This window comes from Micropterus dolomieu, linkage group LG10 (assembly GCF_021292245.1).
Source record: "Micropterus dolomieu isolate WLL.071019.BEF.003 ecotype Adirondacks linkage group LG10, ASM2129224v1, whole genome shotgun sequence".
In the NCBI taxonomy this organism is placed as follows: domain Eukaryota; kingdom Metazoa; phylum Chordata; class Actinopteri; order Centrarchiformes; family Centrarchidae; genus Micropterus; species Micropterus dolomieu.
This window is the reverse complement of record NC_060159.1, coordinates 20,154,147-20,174,078: the sequence shown is the minus strand read 5'-3', so window position 1 is coordinate 20,174,078 and position 19,932 is coordinate 20,154,147. Positions and strand designations below refer to the sequence as shown.

Genomic DNA, 19,932 nt, shown 5'->3' with positions numbered 1-19,932 from the left:
GGGGGGGGGGGGGGGGGGGGGGGGGGGGGTGGGGTTGTTGTTGATTTATATGTAATTATTTAGTCAACATTGTAACGGGAACTAGCAGGCTAATTCCTTAAATATAGCATATCGATTTGAGCCTATTCTACTTAGCACTTAACGTGCCAATATAGCACCAAAGCCCACTATATATCGCTTCAATCATTCAACTAGTAACAGTATCTTTTTTTACAGGCACCGTTTATTTATTCTGTCAAAATATGATGTTAATTCCGCCCATACAGTTAGCCACATCCATTGACAGAAAAACATCGTCATTGATTAAGAGTGTAATTTAGCCTCTCTTCCAGTCATCCTAAAAGAAACACACACACACACAAACTTCCCATTCATAATTTACCTTTGAAGAGTAACATACTATGGAATTTTACTGCAATTAGCTGAATTTAATAGGAAAAACGGACAACTCTGGAAACTGGACTACAATTTAAATAAATAATAGAAGCCTGGACAGAGACTTCATTGCTCATTACGTGGTCAACACTTTCTCTCACACACAGCAGCCCACTACTTGCCCCAGATGTGTGTGATACTGCAACAAAGTAATAAAATAAACCAACAAAGACTACTGCTCAAGGAGAGATCGCAAATCCGCCCTTTATGGTATCATATTAATTATTAATCATGTTGTAATGACATTCATGCGGTGCGCAGCATAGTTAGTTTGGAAAACATGTTTATTTTAGTGTGTTTATCTTATTAATATAATGTACATTTGTCATTAAAAATAATGGTTGTTGGTAAATTAATTACTGACCCCCACAGATGCATGATTAAGAGATCAGACCATAACTAGAACCCTGCTGGACTATGTGGACTATCAAACTGTACAATCCGTAAAAATGAACACACATGCAATACAACATACCTGCATCGATAATTTTGTAAATATCCACTATTTAAAAATGAATGGAGACAATAGCCTACTGTAATAATACTTTTACTTTATTCGCTGTACACACACAGATTACACAGTTAGAAAAGGAATTGACAGCAGTGACTGATTTGCATGATCCAAAACATTTTTAAAAAAGTCTGATGCATGGGTCTTGGAATGTTCCATTAAAATATCTACCACTATCAATATTTGTACATCTACATCGCGCAAATTAGGATATGCTAACAGTGACTGTGATGAGGAGGAGTGTCTTCCTGTGGATAACTGTTTATATAACCGTGTGTGTTAAATATCTCACTGCTCCAAAACAGCTGATTCAAACTATCAACTCGTTATGAATCCTGAAGCTGCTTCAATCAGCTGTGTTAAAGCAGGGAGAGATTAAATCATGCAGCACAGGGGGTAACTTTCTTCAGGAAAGGGTTGGGAAACACTGTCGTAGTACATAAACTTCAATTCAACTAATATCAATTCATACAGCCAGCAAAGTCTTTGCACACTGTTTAAAATTAAGTGTGAAAAGCTACACGAACGATCTAAACGATATCATTTTATCTTCTTTTGGACAAATAACTAACCTGAGCGTCGTCAACATGTTAAGATAAATGCAAACCTATGCCCTTGCAAAATGCTTTACAAAAACGAACACACAGTAGCGTCATACAGTATGAATAGCCTATGTTATCCAAAGGAAAAAAAGCTAATCCTGCTACTTCAGGAGCTAACGCTAGCCACCGTTGGCGTAGCCTAACGTTACCTATGTAGAACGACAAATGACCTAACTTACACACGTGTAACATTCTGTAATTTGTGTGATTTAGATGTACAATATTGATAGCGGTAGCAATTGACGGCGAACATATACCAAGAGCAATGCATTCAGACTTTACTCAATGTTTTGGATAATGCTAACCAGTCACCTACCGCTGTCGCAATGTGTAGAGTAGCGAAACAACTGAGAATGCATCACATTACGTCCTGTGGGGACGTAAAAAACTGACCAGCCTGACAGTGGAGGTGACCGGACAGTGGAGGTCTGCAGTTGGACTCCTCTCTGATAATTGGCCAGACCGATTATTTGTCGACCCCTACCTGTCACCATTCAAATGAATGGGAGGACTGGCTGCAACGTCTGGCCTTAGGCTACACAAGTACTTTGTCACATTAATATGTTCATTACATGTTCATTACAGTGACACTATTTGAAAACTGCAAGTCAGTGGCAATCTTAACAACATAGAGCTAATTTGAAATGTGCATGAACTTTAGAAAGAGTGATTAAGGGGCCCCATCACACATTCCAGATATGCTTACACAGTTGGTCAAGGATCTCCAGCAGTTAAATTGTGATTAAGTGCTGTAATCATTTTATATCCCCTTTCCTTTAATCAACCTTGCCTACCTACTTGGATTTAATTTTCTAGCTTTCTAACATTAGGCTAAAATTACACCAGGTCATAAACCTACAATAAATATATATAATAAGGAGAGAAGGGTACCATTTTGCAAATCAGTGTAATATTATTAAATTGAGGAGTGTGGAAGGTTCGAAGATTTAAGGCAGTGTAACACTATGACAATTTGGGGACAAACCTGCAGTCCAATTTCTTTTTTTTTGTTATTGGTATTTATGGCATAGCCTGAGTTGAGATACACACAGGCAACTCTGCTGCCCCTGTACACTGCATGGCAAACGACGCCCGACAAAGCTGAAATTAAGCCGATTCTAAAAGGAGTGGTGTGGCTGAAATCATACAGTGTATGAGGCATTTAGAAAAAAACGGAGATGACGTTATATAATTAACATCTGGCCAGTCGTCCACAAAAACACACAACTGAACAACAGTGGACTCAGGAATGCACATGCATAGCCAAAACTCATGCAGAATTTGTTTCAGGGGAGACGTTACTTTTGATCAAAAGGTGTTTCATCAGCTAACCACAGTTTTAAGAGACAGTTTGCACATGTTTGTTTGAAAATCTAAATCCAAATCAAACCAAACCCCAAACCTGGACAGGGATATTACACTGGTTATAGGAAACTAAAATTAGATTTGGCCTGTAAACAATACACAACAGAATAGAAAAATGTATGTTCCAAAGCAGAGCAGAGCAAGACCCCAACAAGTCAAACTAACAGAAGTCTTTGTTAACAGGGTCCAAGCCAGCAGAGGACAATGAGATGGTTGAGTTAACAGAACAGTGGGCTCCTCTAGGAATAGATGTGCTGACGGACCTCCCACCTCCCACCTACTGTCAGAACAAGCCTCGGGCTCGGCTGAATGCTTAGGTCGGCTTTCCTCTGCGGGGCCAAACAAGGTCAGCAAAAGAGACCTAAAGTATGAGTTTCAGATATATTAAAAACTGGAATAAATAAGGTTTGATGGACAAATGTTTTCTCAGGAGTCTTAAAACTTTTTCTCCCAAATATGCTGTCAATTGTTTTACGAAATCTAGCATTTGCTCCTGATTTTAGGATAAACTAACAGATTCAAAAATTTGAGGTATTAATGACCTGAAGGAGTTTACATTCTTCTAATCAATATTATGATTTTTATTACAAACACTATCTATAATTTATTTTATAGGCGTTTTCATAAAAATAAAACAAATGGATTTAGCATTTCTTAATATGAATCCTATTCCGAGCAGTATTAAGTGTGGCTGAAACAATTAATCAATTAACCAATTAGTTGTCAACTATTCAATTAATTGCCAAATATTTCGATAATCGATTAATCGGTTTGAGTAATTTTTTAAGGAAAATCAAAGTCAAACTTATCTGATTTCAGCTTCTTACATGTGAATATTTTCTGGTTTCATTACTCTATGACAGTAAACTGAACCTCTTTGGGTTGTGCATAAAACAAGACATTTGAGGACGTCACCTTGGGCTTTAGGAAACATTAGGTGTATTGGAGGCTGTCTTTCGCCGACTTGATGGCCCTTACAGATAGGAAGCGATTTGCGCTGTGCTGGCCGCGGGGCTCAGCGCATAAGTTCAACTATTTTGAACTTTGACTGCGGCGTGCGCTGTCCTGCACTTGCGCTTTGCACGACGCAACAACAAACTGCTGTTGTGCGGTGCAAGCCATTGAAAATAATGGGTTTCACACGTCGCAGTCTGTCTGAAAGGCCCATAACGTGAGCTGCAGGCGACTGCAGGGGTGTGGTATAAAAACGGCGCCATGAATTCGGACACATTGTGAGCTGAGATCAATGACTGATCTCGCAGCATCTGAAAAGAAAAGTGCCGACCAGAGCAAAAATGTGGTTCCAACTTTGTGCAGCCGGAGAAAAAGCAACTGCGGCCGGCGGACTCGGCTCCTGCAGAGGTTTTAATGTCATGTGACATGGTGAAGTTTTGCAGCGCGGGCGAAAGTAGAGACACTATTTCTAACCAGCATGCCTTACTTGAAGTCCAACATGCATCACGTCAAGTCAGCTCTGCGCAGCGCCTCGTGAAAGTCAAACGCACCTATTAAATTAAGATTAATTGACTATGGAAATAATAATTTGTTGCAGCCGTTAGTGTTTAAAATGTTTTGAAACATTTATGTAGACCATCATAAAGGGAAATAAAATTTTTCAGAACATGTCACATGATGTAATTTCTAAACTCTTGGCCTGGGAAAAAACTTTATTTACATGTCTAGCAAGAAGTGAAGTATAGGAATATTTTTAGCCTACATGCATGGATCCAAACTTAAAAATTGCATAAAGTAAATAAAGTAGCAAAAAGGGAGTGAATCCAGACATATCCAGGGCATCCTGGAGCTCTTATCATCTTGCACTTCAGTGGTGTAAATACTTTGAGATTTGAAGCTAGGTTTTTGCTTCAAGCAAGGCAAAAATTTACCTGTATTTTTTCTGATATTCAGCTATTACAAACAGCCATTGCAGTTAATTAACCAAAGGTACCAATAAAAAGGAAACACATAATCCCTCTGTAGTAATGCTGGCAGCCTGTCGGACACTCAGCAACAAGATGAAGCATTCCTCTGAGCTTCATCAAAATGAGCTTATCTCAGTTTTTGGCATTTCAGTGTTTGTTTTAGGCCATAATACTTTCCTCCATAAGGCCAACCATTATGGCGTTATTTAAGCACAAAACACACGACTACCCAGCTACATCTCTGCCAGCCTCATTGTGCCCTGAGCAGGAAATTACATTGTGGAATAATTCACTCCAAACCAGCCTTGTCCAATCACACACCGGCTCTCAAAATTCCCGGGTGTCACTGGTCTATTATTGCGGGGCTGCAAATGCTCTGTGGCCCCCCGTCCATACGCGCGCACACACATGCACACACACACCATTTTCACATATTTCATCTCGTGTCAGATGTGAACATTTGCTCCGCATTAGACTCTCTGTGGGTTTGCCTTGGACCAGAATAATGGAAATACAAAACATATAATGGAAATGTGAAATTACATACAGTATGTCCCTCTCTCTCTCTGCACACACACACACACAAAATTGATGAGAAAAGTAACTGGAATGATGGAAAAGCAAAAATGTATACACAACACAAACCTCTTTCTTCCTCCTTCACTCGACTTCTGCCTCTGCCTGTGTTTTTTGCTCTCTTTGTCACACACACACACACACACACAGGTGTGTATAAATGTTAAATCCATAGCTAACCAGGCCAGCCTAATAGACTCTTATTCCTCTGATGCTTTATCAGCTCAATCACACAAACATTCAGCCCCAAAATAATGGCCTTTCTGTTTGCTGCCTCTTTCTGTGTGTGCTTCTATCTAGGAGCTATGCTGCAAAGAGTATGTGTGCACTGCATACAGATCTGTCAGTAAAGTCAGAAACGGCAATTGTTGGGTTAGGAAGCCCTAGACTTTCATCCATTCATTTATCCATCAGTCAGTCAAGCTGGCTGTATGCATTGGATTTAAATTAAAAGTTACATAGGAAGGAAGGAACATACACCAGTTTTAGCAGTTAAAGGCTAGTCAGTTGAGTTTGGGTCTATCTAGTGTTTGCGTTAAAGTGGTCATTGGCAGGACAGCTCCTTTTTTGTTAACATTTCAGTGGTCATTCAAGTGGTGTTTTTTTACCGCTCTTCCCAGATATCAATAGAGGTCAGAGGTCTTCTTGAATCTTGAATTTTGTCCTGCTAAATGTAGGCTGCAGGTAGCGATTACTATTAATGAAAACCGCCCAGCTTTTCCCTGTATAGAAAATATTTTATAAGATTGAAGTCAAATCAATTTAACTTGACTAAGTAAGGAGTATTTGCTCAGCAGGGCTGCTCGGGGCAAGTAGAATGTATTGCGCAGTTTGCCGCAAGTTTGAGAACAAGGTGGATGAAGCAGCTGCCGTTTTTCAAAGGCACGTCAAGTTTCTGAAGAACATCACTAGAGTGCCACAACAAGAGCGGACAGCATCTCGCTTGCATTGGAAGCTAAGAGGGCTGCCGACAACAGACCTTACTGCTTGTACGAAACATGAATGCTGAGGCAAGTCAGGTAATTGCTGATTACTGATTCAATGATGTTCTGATAAATTTTCCTAAAGGTTCAGTGTGTAATATTTAGGAAGATCTATTGACACAAATGCAATATAATATACATAACTATGTTTTCAGTGGTGTATAAAGACCTTAAATAATGAACTGTTATGTTTCTACAGTAACCCCAACCGGACAAACTGCTTTACAGAGCGCGATTCATCACTACATTGAATATGTACAAAGAAGAAGAAGAAGAAGTAGTAGTAGTAGTAGTAGTAGTAGTAGTTGTCTGGTTAGTTGGAAGTAAGAAGAGAAGTGAAATTAGGACAAATGGAGGACCACACATATTATTTAGCACAAGAGCCAACAGAGCGTGTTGGCCACTGTAGCAACATTCACCACTAGATGCCACTGAATCATGCAAACTGAAACTTTAAATAAATATTAAATATAACAAATAACTTTAGTTTTTGGTAACAGCTACTAAATAAAACAACCTTGGAGGAGTTGTATTCTAGTTAGCGGTCAGGGAACAAAATTGGCCAATAACAGATACTAGGCCAAAAATGTTATCACGATAAAAACATTTCATTTCGTTCGATATCAATAATTATCACAATATATGTCAAATCATTATTTCTTTCAAGTTTAAAGGCAGATTTTTGCTCCTGAGTGAAAACTGAAGAAACCAGATGGTTAATTATGTGGTTAAACTTTTGTTTATGGTCAGAATGGGACAAACACTTGATGCCAAACAGTGAACCACTTTACAAGTCTGAGGTAGAACATTCAAAACTATTTTTTTACTACAAATATGATTAGTTAATCTTTTTTCAGGCCTCTTTTTTCAACAAAATAAAAATGAAGTGCTCATTTGTTCGTGATTCAAATGAATTAAAGCAAATATTTATTGACGATATATATTGAACATTTATTATATTGATATTGAGGAAAATTATATTGCGATAATTATCATTATTGTTTTATTGCCCAGCCCTAACAGATACTTACACCAAGAAAAAGTAAGTAAGAAAGAACTACATTCAGGCCATACATGACACTGACTTTTTACATTTAATTTCAAGTTGTGCTTTACAAATTCAACTGTTAGTCTTGGGGATAACCTCGAACAGGTGTACCAAAAATAGCTCCAGTGCAGCCTATTGAACTATAAGTCCTCTGTACATCAAGTACAACTGGTCAAACCATATCTGTGTATGACTGTGGAACAATCTAGGAACTCTGCCTTGGACCACACACTAGGCTGGGGTCATGATAAGAGAAGGTAGAGGACGGTGACCCTGACAGGTCGTGAATGTCATGACACAAAGTCCTCACAGCTGGACATGCACACAGACACACCACATGCAACAACAAACACTCTCTAACAATGTCTACATTTCTTGCACACAAACACACACACATTCTGAAAACCATGTTGTGACCATGTGTTGAACAAGGATGTTGTGGGTGAGGTAATTGGTAATTTCTAGCAGCCACTAAAACCAGCCGGTATCAATGTATACACGACTTCAGAGAAACACCAGTCTAACAAGAAGCCTCAGCACGGATATTGTGACCATAGAGGCTCAAAGCAGACTTGCCAACAAAAGTGTAAAACACAGCTTTTGAAACATGATCTACAAAGCATTTTCATGTTAGTGGGAGCCTGGTACAGTGGGTTTGCTGTCGGGGTTGAGGGGACCACTTATATTATTCTGTAAAGTTTGTAGGTTTTTCTCTTCTTTCAATAAAAAGAAGATAATAAAATTGCACTAAATCACATGTACAAACTTTTCTATCTAGATTAGGCTTAATAAACTGGGTTAGCTGCTTTAAATATGACTGAGTTTTAGAAATTTGATTTGGGAGTAAGGCCATGACAAAGCCAAAGAATCAAATATTCTGTTATTTTTGGATAAACTTCCATACATCTGATTAGAAATCATATAAAAAGAAGCTCCTTATAATTTCTTATATTTACTCCAAATCATCAACTCATTTTAAAAGTAATTCATACACAGTGCGAATAGGAAATGTCAGCAGCCTATGCAGCATGACTTTTGTGCATCACAGTGATAATGAGGTCTGGTGCTGGCAATGTTGAAATACTATAGAAAACTAACGTGATTTACTAGTAGTCAACCCTGGTCCCAAGTAAGTGTCCAAATCTGCAAGTCTTTTCTGATTTTCTAGGCATTACTGTTTCTTTAAATTGTTCCAGTATTGAGTGAGGATGCTGCAGCAGCAAAACCTACTGCAACATAATCTTTGCTGTAATTGCGCCCCATCCCTGTACGTCCACTAAAGTGCTTGTTTTTGCCACTGACAGGCTCAGATAGACCTTTTTTTAAAGAGTAAGAACCTTTTTGTTTAACTAGAATCAGTCACTATATGGATATCATTAAAACCACCAGTCCATTGATTAAAAACAGCAATTTTACCTTGCACACAAGAGTTGCTGGTCTGCCACTGCCTCGGTCAGTTAGTTTGGTTGTGTTACTGTGCAATTTTGTTGTTTTTGCTTGTTTGTATTATTGTGTGACTTTGTTGTTTTAAAGGGTTCAAAACACCAAATTCACACAATAACACAAACTAACCAACTTTTGTCAAGGGAGTCTGGTGGCTGTGACAAGAGCGATATAGCAACTGGTACTGCATAAACAAAAAGGATCTTACTCTTTAAAAAAAGGTCTGTCTCTGTAGGAATCCTTCCCACAATGCTGTCAGACACTTATAATAACAATCTGAGCCTGACAGTGGCAAAAACAAGCACTTTAGTGAACATACTTTGATGATCACCTCCGATTCAAAGAAACCATGTTGATGCATCCCACTGTTGTAGCCACACAAACTAGCCTACATAACACATAATGAGAGCTTGGAGAAAAACAAGCACAGACCAAAATCAACAAACTAAGAACTAGTTCTCAAAGTTTAACTACATAAAAAAAAGCATACACAAACTAAACCCAACAAAACTATAAATTCCAAAAATAGAGCTGGGGGGCATTTGTCTTGCTTTATGTCTGTCTTTGAACTGCCTGTGTCAGACAGATTTCTCCTGTAAAAGACAGCTTGCTCTCAGTGTCTTCACTGTGGATAAACAGAGGGTTTGAGCTGGAACAAAACAATAAGACCCCCAGAAACAAACAGTGAAGGAGCAGCAAGACAAACAAACTGCGGCCAGACACTGAGCTCAGCTATGGCTGCAAAGGTTGTCAGCGGTACTCCTACATAGGATGAAAGACAGATAGTGGAGAGAAGGCGGGGGAGGAAGAGATGAGGGCGAAAAATGTATGAAGGGGCCACAGGGGAGAAAGGCAAGGATATGAAATAGGGAAACAGCAAAGTGCAGAATGCTTTTGATAGGCATAGATGCGCAAGTCCATCATTAGCCACAATGAATACATTTTCTCAATATATTATTGAGTACTCTTAAAACATTAAAGATAAAGACAACTTTTATGTATATATCAGCTATGGACAACTACAAGTATTTCAGCTTTTGTTCGCTGATTTGTTATTTAACAATAAGGATATGCATAAGGAGTGAAATAGAGGAGAGGGAAGAAGAGGTGAAGGGACAAAAAGAAAGGGAGAGAAAAAATACTAAATACAAGAATACACAAAAGAGGAGAAGGAGACAAGTAAATGAGAGAAAGGAAAGAAGATGAACAATCAGGAGGCCAAGGAATGAAAGGAGAGAAGGAAAGAAAGAGCAGAGAGGGGGAAAAAAGAAGTAAGTAGGCAAGAGAGGATGAAGGATTATGAATAGCAGAGGAGGGGAAATTGTCTGCAAGTGTGTGTGTGTGTGTGAGTGTGTGTTAAGGGGGGAGGCTCATTATTGACACCATGTGTTACCACAGGAAGCTCCTTGGGAAAATAAAAGCACCCAGAAAGATCAGAGAGCGAGACAGAGATGAGAGAAGGACACAGAGAAAGAAAGATGAAGAAACGGAGGTCATTCCAAAGTCTTTGCAGCTGTAGATGTGTATTTGTGTGTACGTATAAGGGTCAGTTGCCTCTGTTTTAGCAGCTGTACATCTGTATCAGGCGTGCAGTGCTTTAGCCGCAAGGTTACAGTGTCAAATCCCATAGCCAATATATACTCAGATCTATCCATACGTCTATCATAGGCACACACATATATAAATATTTAAAATGACCACTGTCTGTTCTACTTGGTGGGATTAGTACCTGTACCAGAAGCTCTTTTTTTTGTGGGGAAGAACAGACAGAGCTTGATAAGAAAAATCAGATTAGTCTACTAGTTGGTAGAGCTGAAATGATTAGTAAATGAATTGATTAGTCAAATAACAGAAAAATGAACTATTTTGCTAATCAATTAATCGTTTAAGTAAAAAAAAAAAAACATCGTTCCAGCCTCTCAAATGTGAGGATTTGCTGCTTTTCTTTCGTTTGTTTTGTGTGTTTATGCAACAGCAAACTAAATATCTTTGGGTTTTCTGACATTTTGTAGACTAAACAATTAATTGATTAATCAAGAAAATAAATCAGCACATTAATAGATAATGAACATAATTAGAGTAGTTGCAGCTCTAGGCGTTTGATTGGGAAAAAGCAAAATTGCGTGAGAAAACCGAATGTTTATTAGCTGCAAAATAACTTTTCAGACTCAGTGCAAGATTTAACGACTGGTTAATATGGGGTTTGCAGTAAAACTCCCAAGGAGTAACCTAGATTCTGGTCTTTACTATTCAAGTTAGCTACCTGGTCGGCTAAAAGCAAAATGCAAAATTACTGAGCAATTTACCAGCACAGCAGCAGCTGATGTGTGAGAAATTCTAGAGGGTCAGAGGAATGAAACCATCAAACTGCGCTTGACTGGTGCTTCAAAGTGAAAATGAGTCATATTTATACTTTTATTTCTGCTCCTGAAATGCCACACTGACAATTTACAAGTTGGAGTACACAGGACATGACTTCACAAGATACACATTTTTATTTTGAAGCCTCCCAACATGGAGCACTGACACTATTAGACACGTTTACTTGAATTTATCTAATTTCCATTTTTTTTCATTTATGTATTGCAAGCACATGAGGATTATTTCAGAAGCAGAATGTGGCCTAAAATAAGGAATGTATTCAAACTAGAAGGTAGTTGTACGTCCACCTAAAAAATTTGTTATCCAACCTGTTGTACAATTTTTATGTGCTTTCCTACAAATCCATATCACATTCTTGCTTATTTTTTAGGCAGAGTAAACTTGTGCACACACACACACACACATGCACACACTATATGAAGTCACATGCACACACACTTACCAATTCATCAACTCATGGCCTGTTTCTTTCTGGTTCTAAGCCCACAGTAGAATGAAGCTGGGCAGAGCAGCTATTGTGTCCCTGGTAGAATTAACTATTGATTTTCTCCTCAGCATTATCAATGCTGTTCTGACAACAAAACAGCCAGGAAACACTCACACACATGGGCGTACACACACATGCACAGACCTAGATTTTGTTCACTGCAAGATGTGGTTTTGCAGGAGGCAGCACGGCACCACAGGGAAAAGCACAAGTCAAATATTAACATGCTACTGTGATAAGCATACACTAACAAATACACAAACAATGATACATGCAAACAATCAAATATGCAAGACAAACTGAAGCAAATACTTTGAGTCTTATCACACATGCATTAGGATTTCCCATGAAACATTAGTCTGTGTTTATGTATCACATGTGTTTTCGCTGCTTGTGCAAACTTAGCCTTTGTGAACATCCGTAGGCCAACATGATTCTCAATTTAATTATGATAAATTGGTATAATTACCATAAACAAATGTCACTATGGTCACATCAATTATCTTGTTCCAGTCACTATTTGTGTTTTCAAAATTGAGACCGTAAACCTCTTTTCTTTCTGCAGTAAAGAGAAAGACGCTACTTGTACCACTTGTCCAACTGCATGTTTGTCTCCCCCTGTGTCAATCCTTTTTTCATCCACTTTTCTTTCTCTCCACAATGTGCCAGTGCAAAAGAAACTCTGAAAGCCTCAGTGTCATTTCTGCTTGGAAAACAACATCCTCTATTTTTTTATTTTGGCCATAAAGCCGATTTCCCGCCGACTAAACTAAACAAATGAATGTAAAATGTAACACATGAACTTTAGGAGTCGTCAATCATTCTGAACACTGATTTTTTTTTTTGTTCAATGTACTTCTATCAATGTTAGTGAATGTGGCTATGATTTATTCAGAATTAATATTCTACACGCAGCACTCCTGGTAGTTATATTATACTGTCAGTGCATACTCTACCCATTTGAAATCACCAAGTATCACTTAACTGCCAGTCAGTGTCCTGACCTACTTCTGCACCACATTATGACAAGTGTCAAGAAAAAAAAATGGTTTACAATGTCAAAGTCAGTGCAATGGAATCTCTCTCCCTCTTTTCTTCTCCAGCTGCCTGTCTTTCTTATTGACAGGAAGGATACAGCACCCTTCCAACTTAGCACCTGGCTAATTTTAGCACCCAGAGGATTCCTCTAAAGTACACACACACACACACACACACACACACACACACCTGTTGATGATTGTGTGATTTGTGTCTTTGGCTCAATGTCATGTATTAATTCTTGCCTTGAATCCAATGACAACAAACACGACGGTATGAAAGTGAGCGACAAACGTGTGCAAGTGATATAATGAGCATAATCTGATATATCAAATCTCTTACACTTACTAAGTACAAGCAGACACACACATGTGCTTTGCATTGAGTAAAACTCTAAAACACCACCAAGACAAAGTAACTCCTGGTGGGAGGCCTGAAAAAAGGTACCACTAACAGGGAGATCATGGTGATTTGGCAACACGTTTGTCCAAAGCAAATTCAGTTTTTATTTGTCCCATATAGACACATCTGGGACAATTTGGAGTTCAGCATCACGATCAAGGACTTTTTGACTGTGGCCTAACCAACACTTGGTTTATGAGGTTGATACTGATATTTAAAAGGTGGGGGTTTAAAAATGTCTGATTTAATAGCCAACACATAACATTAACACGCAACACAGATCATGTTACAAGCAGTTCTGAAACATTAGTCAATTGATTGATTGGTTGATTGACAGCATTTATGAAAATCTCTGAAGTCAACGATCCTGGTGCTCAAACATGCCCTTTATAATTCTGCTCCACTACATTTCAGAGGGAAATATTGTAGATGTTACTCCATTAAATTAGTTACTAGAAAACAAAACAGAAACTTATAAACAGTATATTTGTTAAAATCCACTCTACCTGCAGGCAGCAGCAACATAACATGTTATGCACACCTAAAAATGATCCAATAATATAATATGTAGATAATAATGTAACACTGACAAGAACTTACTGCTAATACATGTGTACTTTTACTTAAGTACCATTTTGAATGCGGGTCTTTTCCTTGAGTCCTTCTTCACTCTGGTATTGCTACTTTTACTTTAGTAAAGGATGTGAATACTTATTCTACCACTGATATGGTGTGAATGAGAGTCTAAGAGTAACAAATATTGGTGTGATGTATTTATTTATTCCAACTCAGATTATGGATACAGCACGCATGTATCTATATTTTAACAAGCTACATATCATTTTGCCATATCATCTGTTATTACAGCACAAAGTCAACTAGACTAAACATGTGTACATCCTACCAATATTCCTGATTTCTTTTCTTCCTGCCCTCTTATTTTCTAGGACAAATTGATTATATTCAGAGAATTTGGGTCTGAGAGCTTTCCTTCTTGTCTATTCCATCAAATCCATTCAGCTAAGCTCGGCTGCTTTCACATTAACATAGCAGACTGAGATCAACATATTTTACAAGCATTATGACATTGGGATGAATTCACCTGATAAAAATGTTGATTTCTCTGATGGGCAGAAAACCCCACTCTGGACTCGCATCACAAACACTGCGATACCTCTGGTGAGTTCATATAACATCACATTCAGCTTGGCTTGGTTAAACCCACATTACCATAAACTTATAAACACATCTGTACTTTCTCTGAAGAGTCCTTTTATGTACAAATAAACTGTTTTTTTATATTTTCACCATAGATTCTACCATGGACAAAATATTTCTTAGGATCAGTCTGCACCTTTGATTATCCCAAAGTCCGATAAGCATCAACAGGGAAATCAATCAGTACTCTCAACCTTCCTGAAATGTTTGCTTTTTTGATGCAGTATGAGGTTTCTGTGGGACATCGATAATATGAATAAGTCACATGAATTTGCTAAATAAAAATGTTGATTTCTCAGTTGGTTTACAAGCCTTGTCTGGATTCATTGCACACTGGCATCTCCAGCGAGTTTACTTCATTTCCGTTCAAGCAAATCAGGCTGGTAACATTCACATTCCAGTTTTTCTCAATTGTTTACTCATATTTTCTGAAAACTCTAAATACAAATACAAAAACTCACACACAAAACTCCACAAATTTCTTGCAAAAGCAAAGACTGCATTCAAAACAATTATGTCACACACACACACACACACCATCAAATGATCAGACATTTTTAAGAACTAACTGAACCTTGACATGCTCAATTGAAAACACCATGATGAGTGGAAAACACTACTATGATAATCTTGTCACCAGGCCTTTTGCATTTTGTACATACTGTACGTACTGAAGCCTGTTGTAAACAGTTATGTTTTCATACTCAAATATAAAACACACATTTTCTATTCTGAAATACTGTGTATACATCTCAGCAAGCACAGCTGGATTTTTAAAGTGTTCTTCAAACAGAACAAACAAAAGAAAAAAGAAAATAAGCCTGCTGCATATACTGTAAGAAAAGGTTTCGGTCTGGCATAGCACCTCCTCAACATCACAGGCAATGTGCTCCCTGACCAAGCAGCAGGAGAAGTATCTCCTAGCATGGTGAATCCAGCCCTGAGAAACTTCTGCAGCTGTATCTGCACATGCATCTTCTATAGTTTGCAGAGGACGTACACGTATAGGGACAGTGGTCATAGACCTTCCATCTCCAGGCAATAAATACTCTAAATACCACGTAGGTAGGAATACAGTTCCCAATCTCATGCATACATACAGTAAAACATACTTTCAGTTTACTATGGTCTACTTGCAATACTGCACTAGAGTAATGACTGAGTACTGTATTGATATGCAGCACTACCATACTGTAATGAGTAGATGTCTTACCTATTCTCATTTTGGAAAGTCTGGTTGACGAATGCTACTCTGAACCTGCTCAAGTTTGGTTGTACTCTCTGCCTAGCCAGCCTCATGTTAGACCGTGGTAGCCCAGAATCTCATGAGAGATTATGGCTCTCCTTCCTCTTCCTCTGACTCCACCTGCCTCTCTCTCCTACGCTCCACAACAGAAGAGCTCACCTGTGGCCCTTTTACTAAAGCTCGTATTGCCTATGGAACAAATGTGCATCATGTCTTTGTGTATGTGAGGAGCCAGAGTGGAAAGCATTAAATATAAGTTTAGCATTTTGAATGGCAGTGAGATAGGATAGAAGATATTTATATCATGATCTTTGTCCAAATGCAGAGAATTGCATGTAGTGTTTCGAAAACACTGCAGTCTAACTGTAAAGCAGGAAATGTACTTCTGAAAGAAATGGTTTCAGGGGTTGGTACATGAATTACAGGTTGGGGGTCATAGTGTCTCAGTTACCAGTGTTTGTGTGTAAACAACTGAGACAAAGTGAAAGACACACTTAACTCTCGAACAAGTCAGCTTTTCTAGCAACTTCTCAGAACTTTTCAAATTTTCCCCAGCGACAGCCACATATTCTTGACATTGTATCTTTAATCACTACAGTTGTTTGGCTTGGCTCTAGAGTCTCATGTATCATTCTGACTCTTATCTGACACCAAGTCAGAGAGAGTTCAAAACGTAACCTGCAAAAAGAATCATACTGATCGAGTATATAAAACAAGGTCTACACAAAAAATTATACTGTCCATTCTGCACTTGTTTGTTTGTTACTGATTACACTGGACGTGGCTTCATGATGATGCAGTGGGAATTACATTCACTCATGAATACTGGCAACAAATATGAATATGAAAACCCACTTCAGAGCCCAAGATAACATCTTTAAATTTCTTCTTACTTTCAAATTACAATCTTACTAACAGTCTCACACGCAAAGATGCTACATTTACAGTGAAAAGAAGCAAACCCTCACATTTAGAGGCTTTAATCAGCAAACTGCAAATGCAAATGATTTTTTTGCGTGATAAATGACTTACAGCCCCTGAAACAAGACTTCAAATAATTCTCTATAACATTACATTTTACATACAGTTTAACAATCATAAAGTTGACAGTAAAGCAACAGCAATAGAGCCGTCATCACATTTACATTCAAATTTTGAATCGTGTTTGGTGCACAAAAAGTCCAACATCACAACTGCTTCAGTTATGACCCAGTTTTTCATTGAGTCTGTTAAGACGCCTGCAGGGTCAACAGTATTGAGCAATCTTTCTGCCCAAATCTCCTGCAAAATTGCTTGAATTTCTGTAATGTTGCCAAAAAAAAGTATGTCTTTACATCATCACCAACTTGTGTTTCCATCTCTCTCCTCAAACCAGCACAAAAACTTTGGCGATATTGAGGAAACATTTTCAAATACTTCCAATCCCTCACTTGCTCTCTCTTGCTGCTTAACCTCATCCTCTCTCGCATGTCCTCTGAACCTTCAGTGTACCTGTTTCACCATCCTTTCGCTATCACTCCTATAATGCCTAATTACTCTTGAACGCACCCTCCTTTCTCTCTCCTCTCCATGTCAGCTCTCCTCCTCCTCCTCTTCCTCCCTTTCTGATTATCTCCTGGTGTCTCTCTGAGCTCTGTCACTGATAGAGAGCATGCCTGGTTGACACGCCCGGTAATGAGGCTCGTAATGCAGATGGCCTCTCCCACCCTCTTCTACTCACTTTCTCTCTCAGACACACACTACGCACAAACACACACACTTCCTGACGGCCGAGGCTACCTCCTCCTCCTCTTCCTCCTCCTCTTTGCGGGAGGTCCAAAGCGCTCATAGGTTAGACAGTAGCTAGTGATGTTTTGAATATGATAAATAGGAAAAAAAGCATGATGAACACTAGATTTGTCTCTTCTTTCAAGCAATAGTCAATGCCAAACCCTCGCTCTAGTGTTTGTTTTCTATAGCAAAAATTTCTGATTAAGAAGGACAATTTGACTAATAATAAGAATCTGTATTTTGCATGAATATTTTGACTCTTATTGTGCGTCACATTATATTGGTCTTGTCCCAGCTGTCAATCCCCATCTGTGCTGAGGGCATTGTTGCTCGGCTCTGCTTGTCACGGCCCCAACACACAAAGCACCTAATTAATCTTTCACAACCTCACAAATACACCAAGTAAAAGAGCAGCTTTATCTTTCTGAAGCGCACTTCGTGACTACATTTGATCTTTAAAAGGGGTTGGTTCACGTAAAAAAATAATAATAAAATTTTCTTTCTTAACCCTAGTGGTATCCAGGCATGCAGATTGATGTGGTTTTATTTGTCTGGGTTTCGAGAGATTCTTCTAAGGTTTCTGCCTGCAAACCAGTGCAGTGGATATGAATTGAATTTTCTTTGCAGTGCTCAAAGCATTGAAAATTATATTTTCAACACCAATGCTCCTCTCTTTTCATAGGGCTTTGGTAAAAATAGCTCCACAAAAAACTGTTGACAATGAGGTTTGTGGAAACCTCAGAGAAACATGGTACACTGTTTCTGGAAAGAGGTTTTGCTGTTGACTTTACGCACCACAAACAAAATTCAATTCACCTTCATTGTATTGGGCTGATGGCAAAAAATTCAGAGATGGATATCTTAAAACCAAGTCTGAATGGCCTGATCCGACTAGAGATAGAAGAGAAAAATGATTTCTTTTCATCCTTAGGGTGAACAGACCCTTAAAGTCAGTCTGATTGTTAGCTTTCTTAGAGGAAAACACTGAGGCTGGCCTGTCAGTTAAATAATAGAAACACGAAAGTCTACCTGTGTGGTTGTACAAGGCCTGTACCTGTATACTTTACTAAATATGAAATGTTAATTAAGACTTCATATATTTCTAACAACTAGGCAAATTGTACAAAATCCAAAACCAATATGGCACACTATTAATGTTTAGTATAGATAACTTATTGTTTGCAAAAAATCATCTTTTGATTTTTATCAATGGAACAGAGCCATATGGCCAGCACAGTTGTGAGTGTCTTATTACTGGAACTATGTGAGACTCCCCAGGGGGTAGACATAATTTGTGAGACTAAATGACATCCAGTGCACACTGGGTAATAATCAACTCTGTTGGCTAAGCAGTAACTGCAAAAGGCCCATCCAAGTGTGCTGCATCAGTACATACGGTTCAGCTAGGCTACTCAGTCAGTCATGTTGAAGTTCAACCCATTAATTTGATTTATGAGTCTAAAAATAACAACAAAGACATGCATTTCTCTGGGCCCTGATGATTCATAATGTTCCTCATTGTTTTCTAATTACAAAAACAGATCACACAAACAACAGATCAGGCACCTCTCCAAACTAACTTTCAAGCATCTGTCTCTTTTTCATCTGTGCTCTCATGCCACTCCAGCTGTTTGGTTTTTGTTTTGTTTTGTGCTCACACAATTGTGTTTGTTATAATTAGGCTTAACAAGGTGTGTCATTTAAGGGGTTTCCACATTTTTTGCACTTTTCTGTTACCAATAATGAAGCAAAAGTTCAAAGAAACCCTCAGCAAAGTGGGGGAGTTTTCAACAACTGTCAGCAATGAGGACATTTTCTTGTTTAACACGCTGATGAAAAGACGTTTTGCTAGTCGTGTCATCGCCTAACGGTGTAGCTAGCTGTAAACTGATAAGCTTATGAGCAGCAGCAGCCCTGGGTGATTGACACTGAGCTCATTTGAGTGTTGTTCTGCGCTGAGTGACTCTCACAGAGCCCGTATAGTGGTGTATAGATCGGTAGTCTTATCTATCAGTCTCTGGGGGACTTACCTCTCTGCTGGGCATGGCAGCATTGCCATAGCAACGCGGTCAGAAGCACGAGCAGCAGTCGCTTCATTTCGTTCAATGTGGAAGTTTGATATCGTCCCGCGCGCGCCGTGGAGTCAGCGCTGTCCTCTCGCGCGGCTCTGCGTTGAGTTGAATGGAAGAAGTTTCGCAGAAGTTTGACCCCTACTCTCTCTCTCTCTCTCTCTCTCTCTCCCTACGCCCCCTCCTCTTCCTCTCTTCTCTCCTCCTTCTCCGCGGGTTTATACTAGGAACAAAGGGAGGGAGAAATTGATGAAAAACATATGGAAAATGTATAAAACAAAAAGTCAAAATAATGTAACATAGTTGGTTATTCCACAGAAATAGGCTATATCTGTTTTAAATTCCACATAAAGTGGATAGATAGATAGATAGATAGATAGATAGATAGATAGACTAGAAGTATAAAGTAGCATAAAATTCAAAACTTCAAGTTAA

At 38.7% G+C, this 19,932-nt stretch overlaps 1 protein-coding gene across 1 annotated transcript in view; it reads right to left on the bottom strand.

Annotated features, from left to right (window-relative positions):
• Positions 1-19,571, bottom strand: part of lama2 (laminin, alpha 2) — a 196,063-nt gene extending 176,492 nt beyond the window's left edge. Inside the window, exon 1 of the mRNA XM_046061408.1 lies at positions 19,459-19,571. Within this exon, the coding sequence (XP_045917364.1) occupies positions 19,459-19,525 (67 nt within the window). The 5' untranslated portion in view covers positions 19,526-19,571. The remainder of the gene's footprint in view (positions 1-19,458) is intronic.
• Between the last annotated feature and the right edge of the window lie 361 nt (positions 19,572-19,932).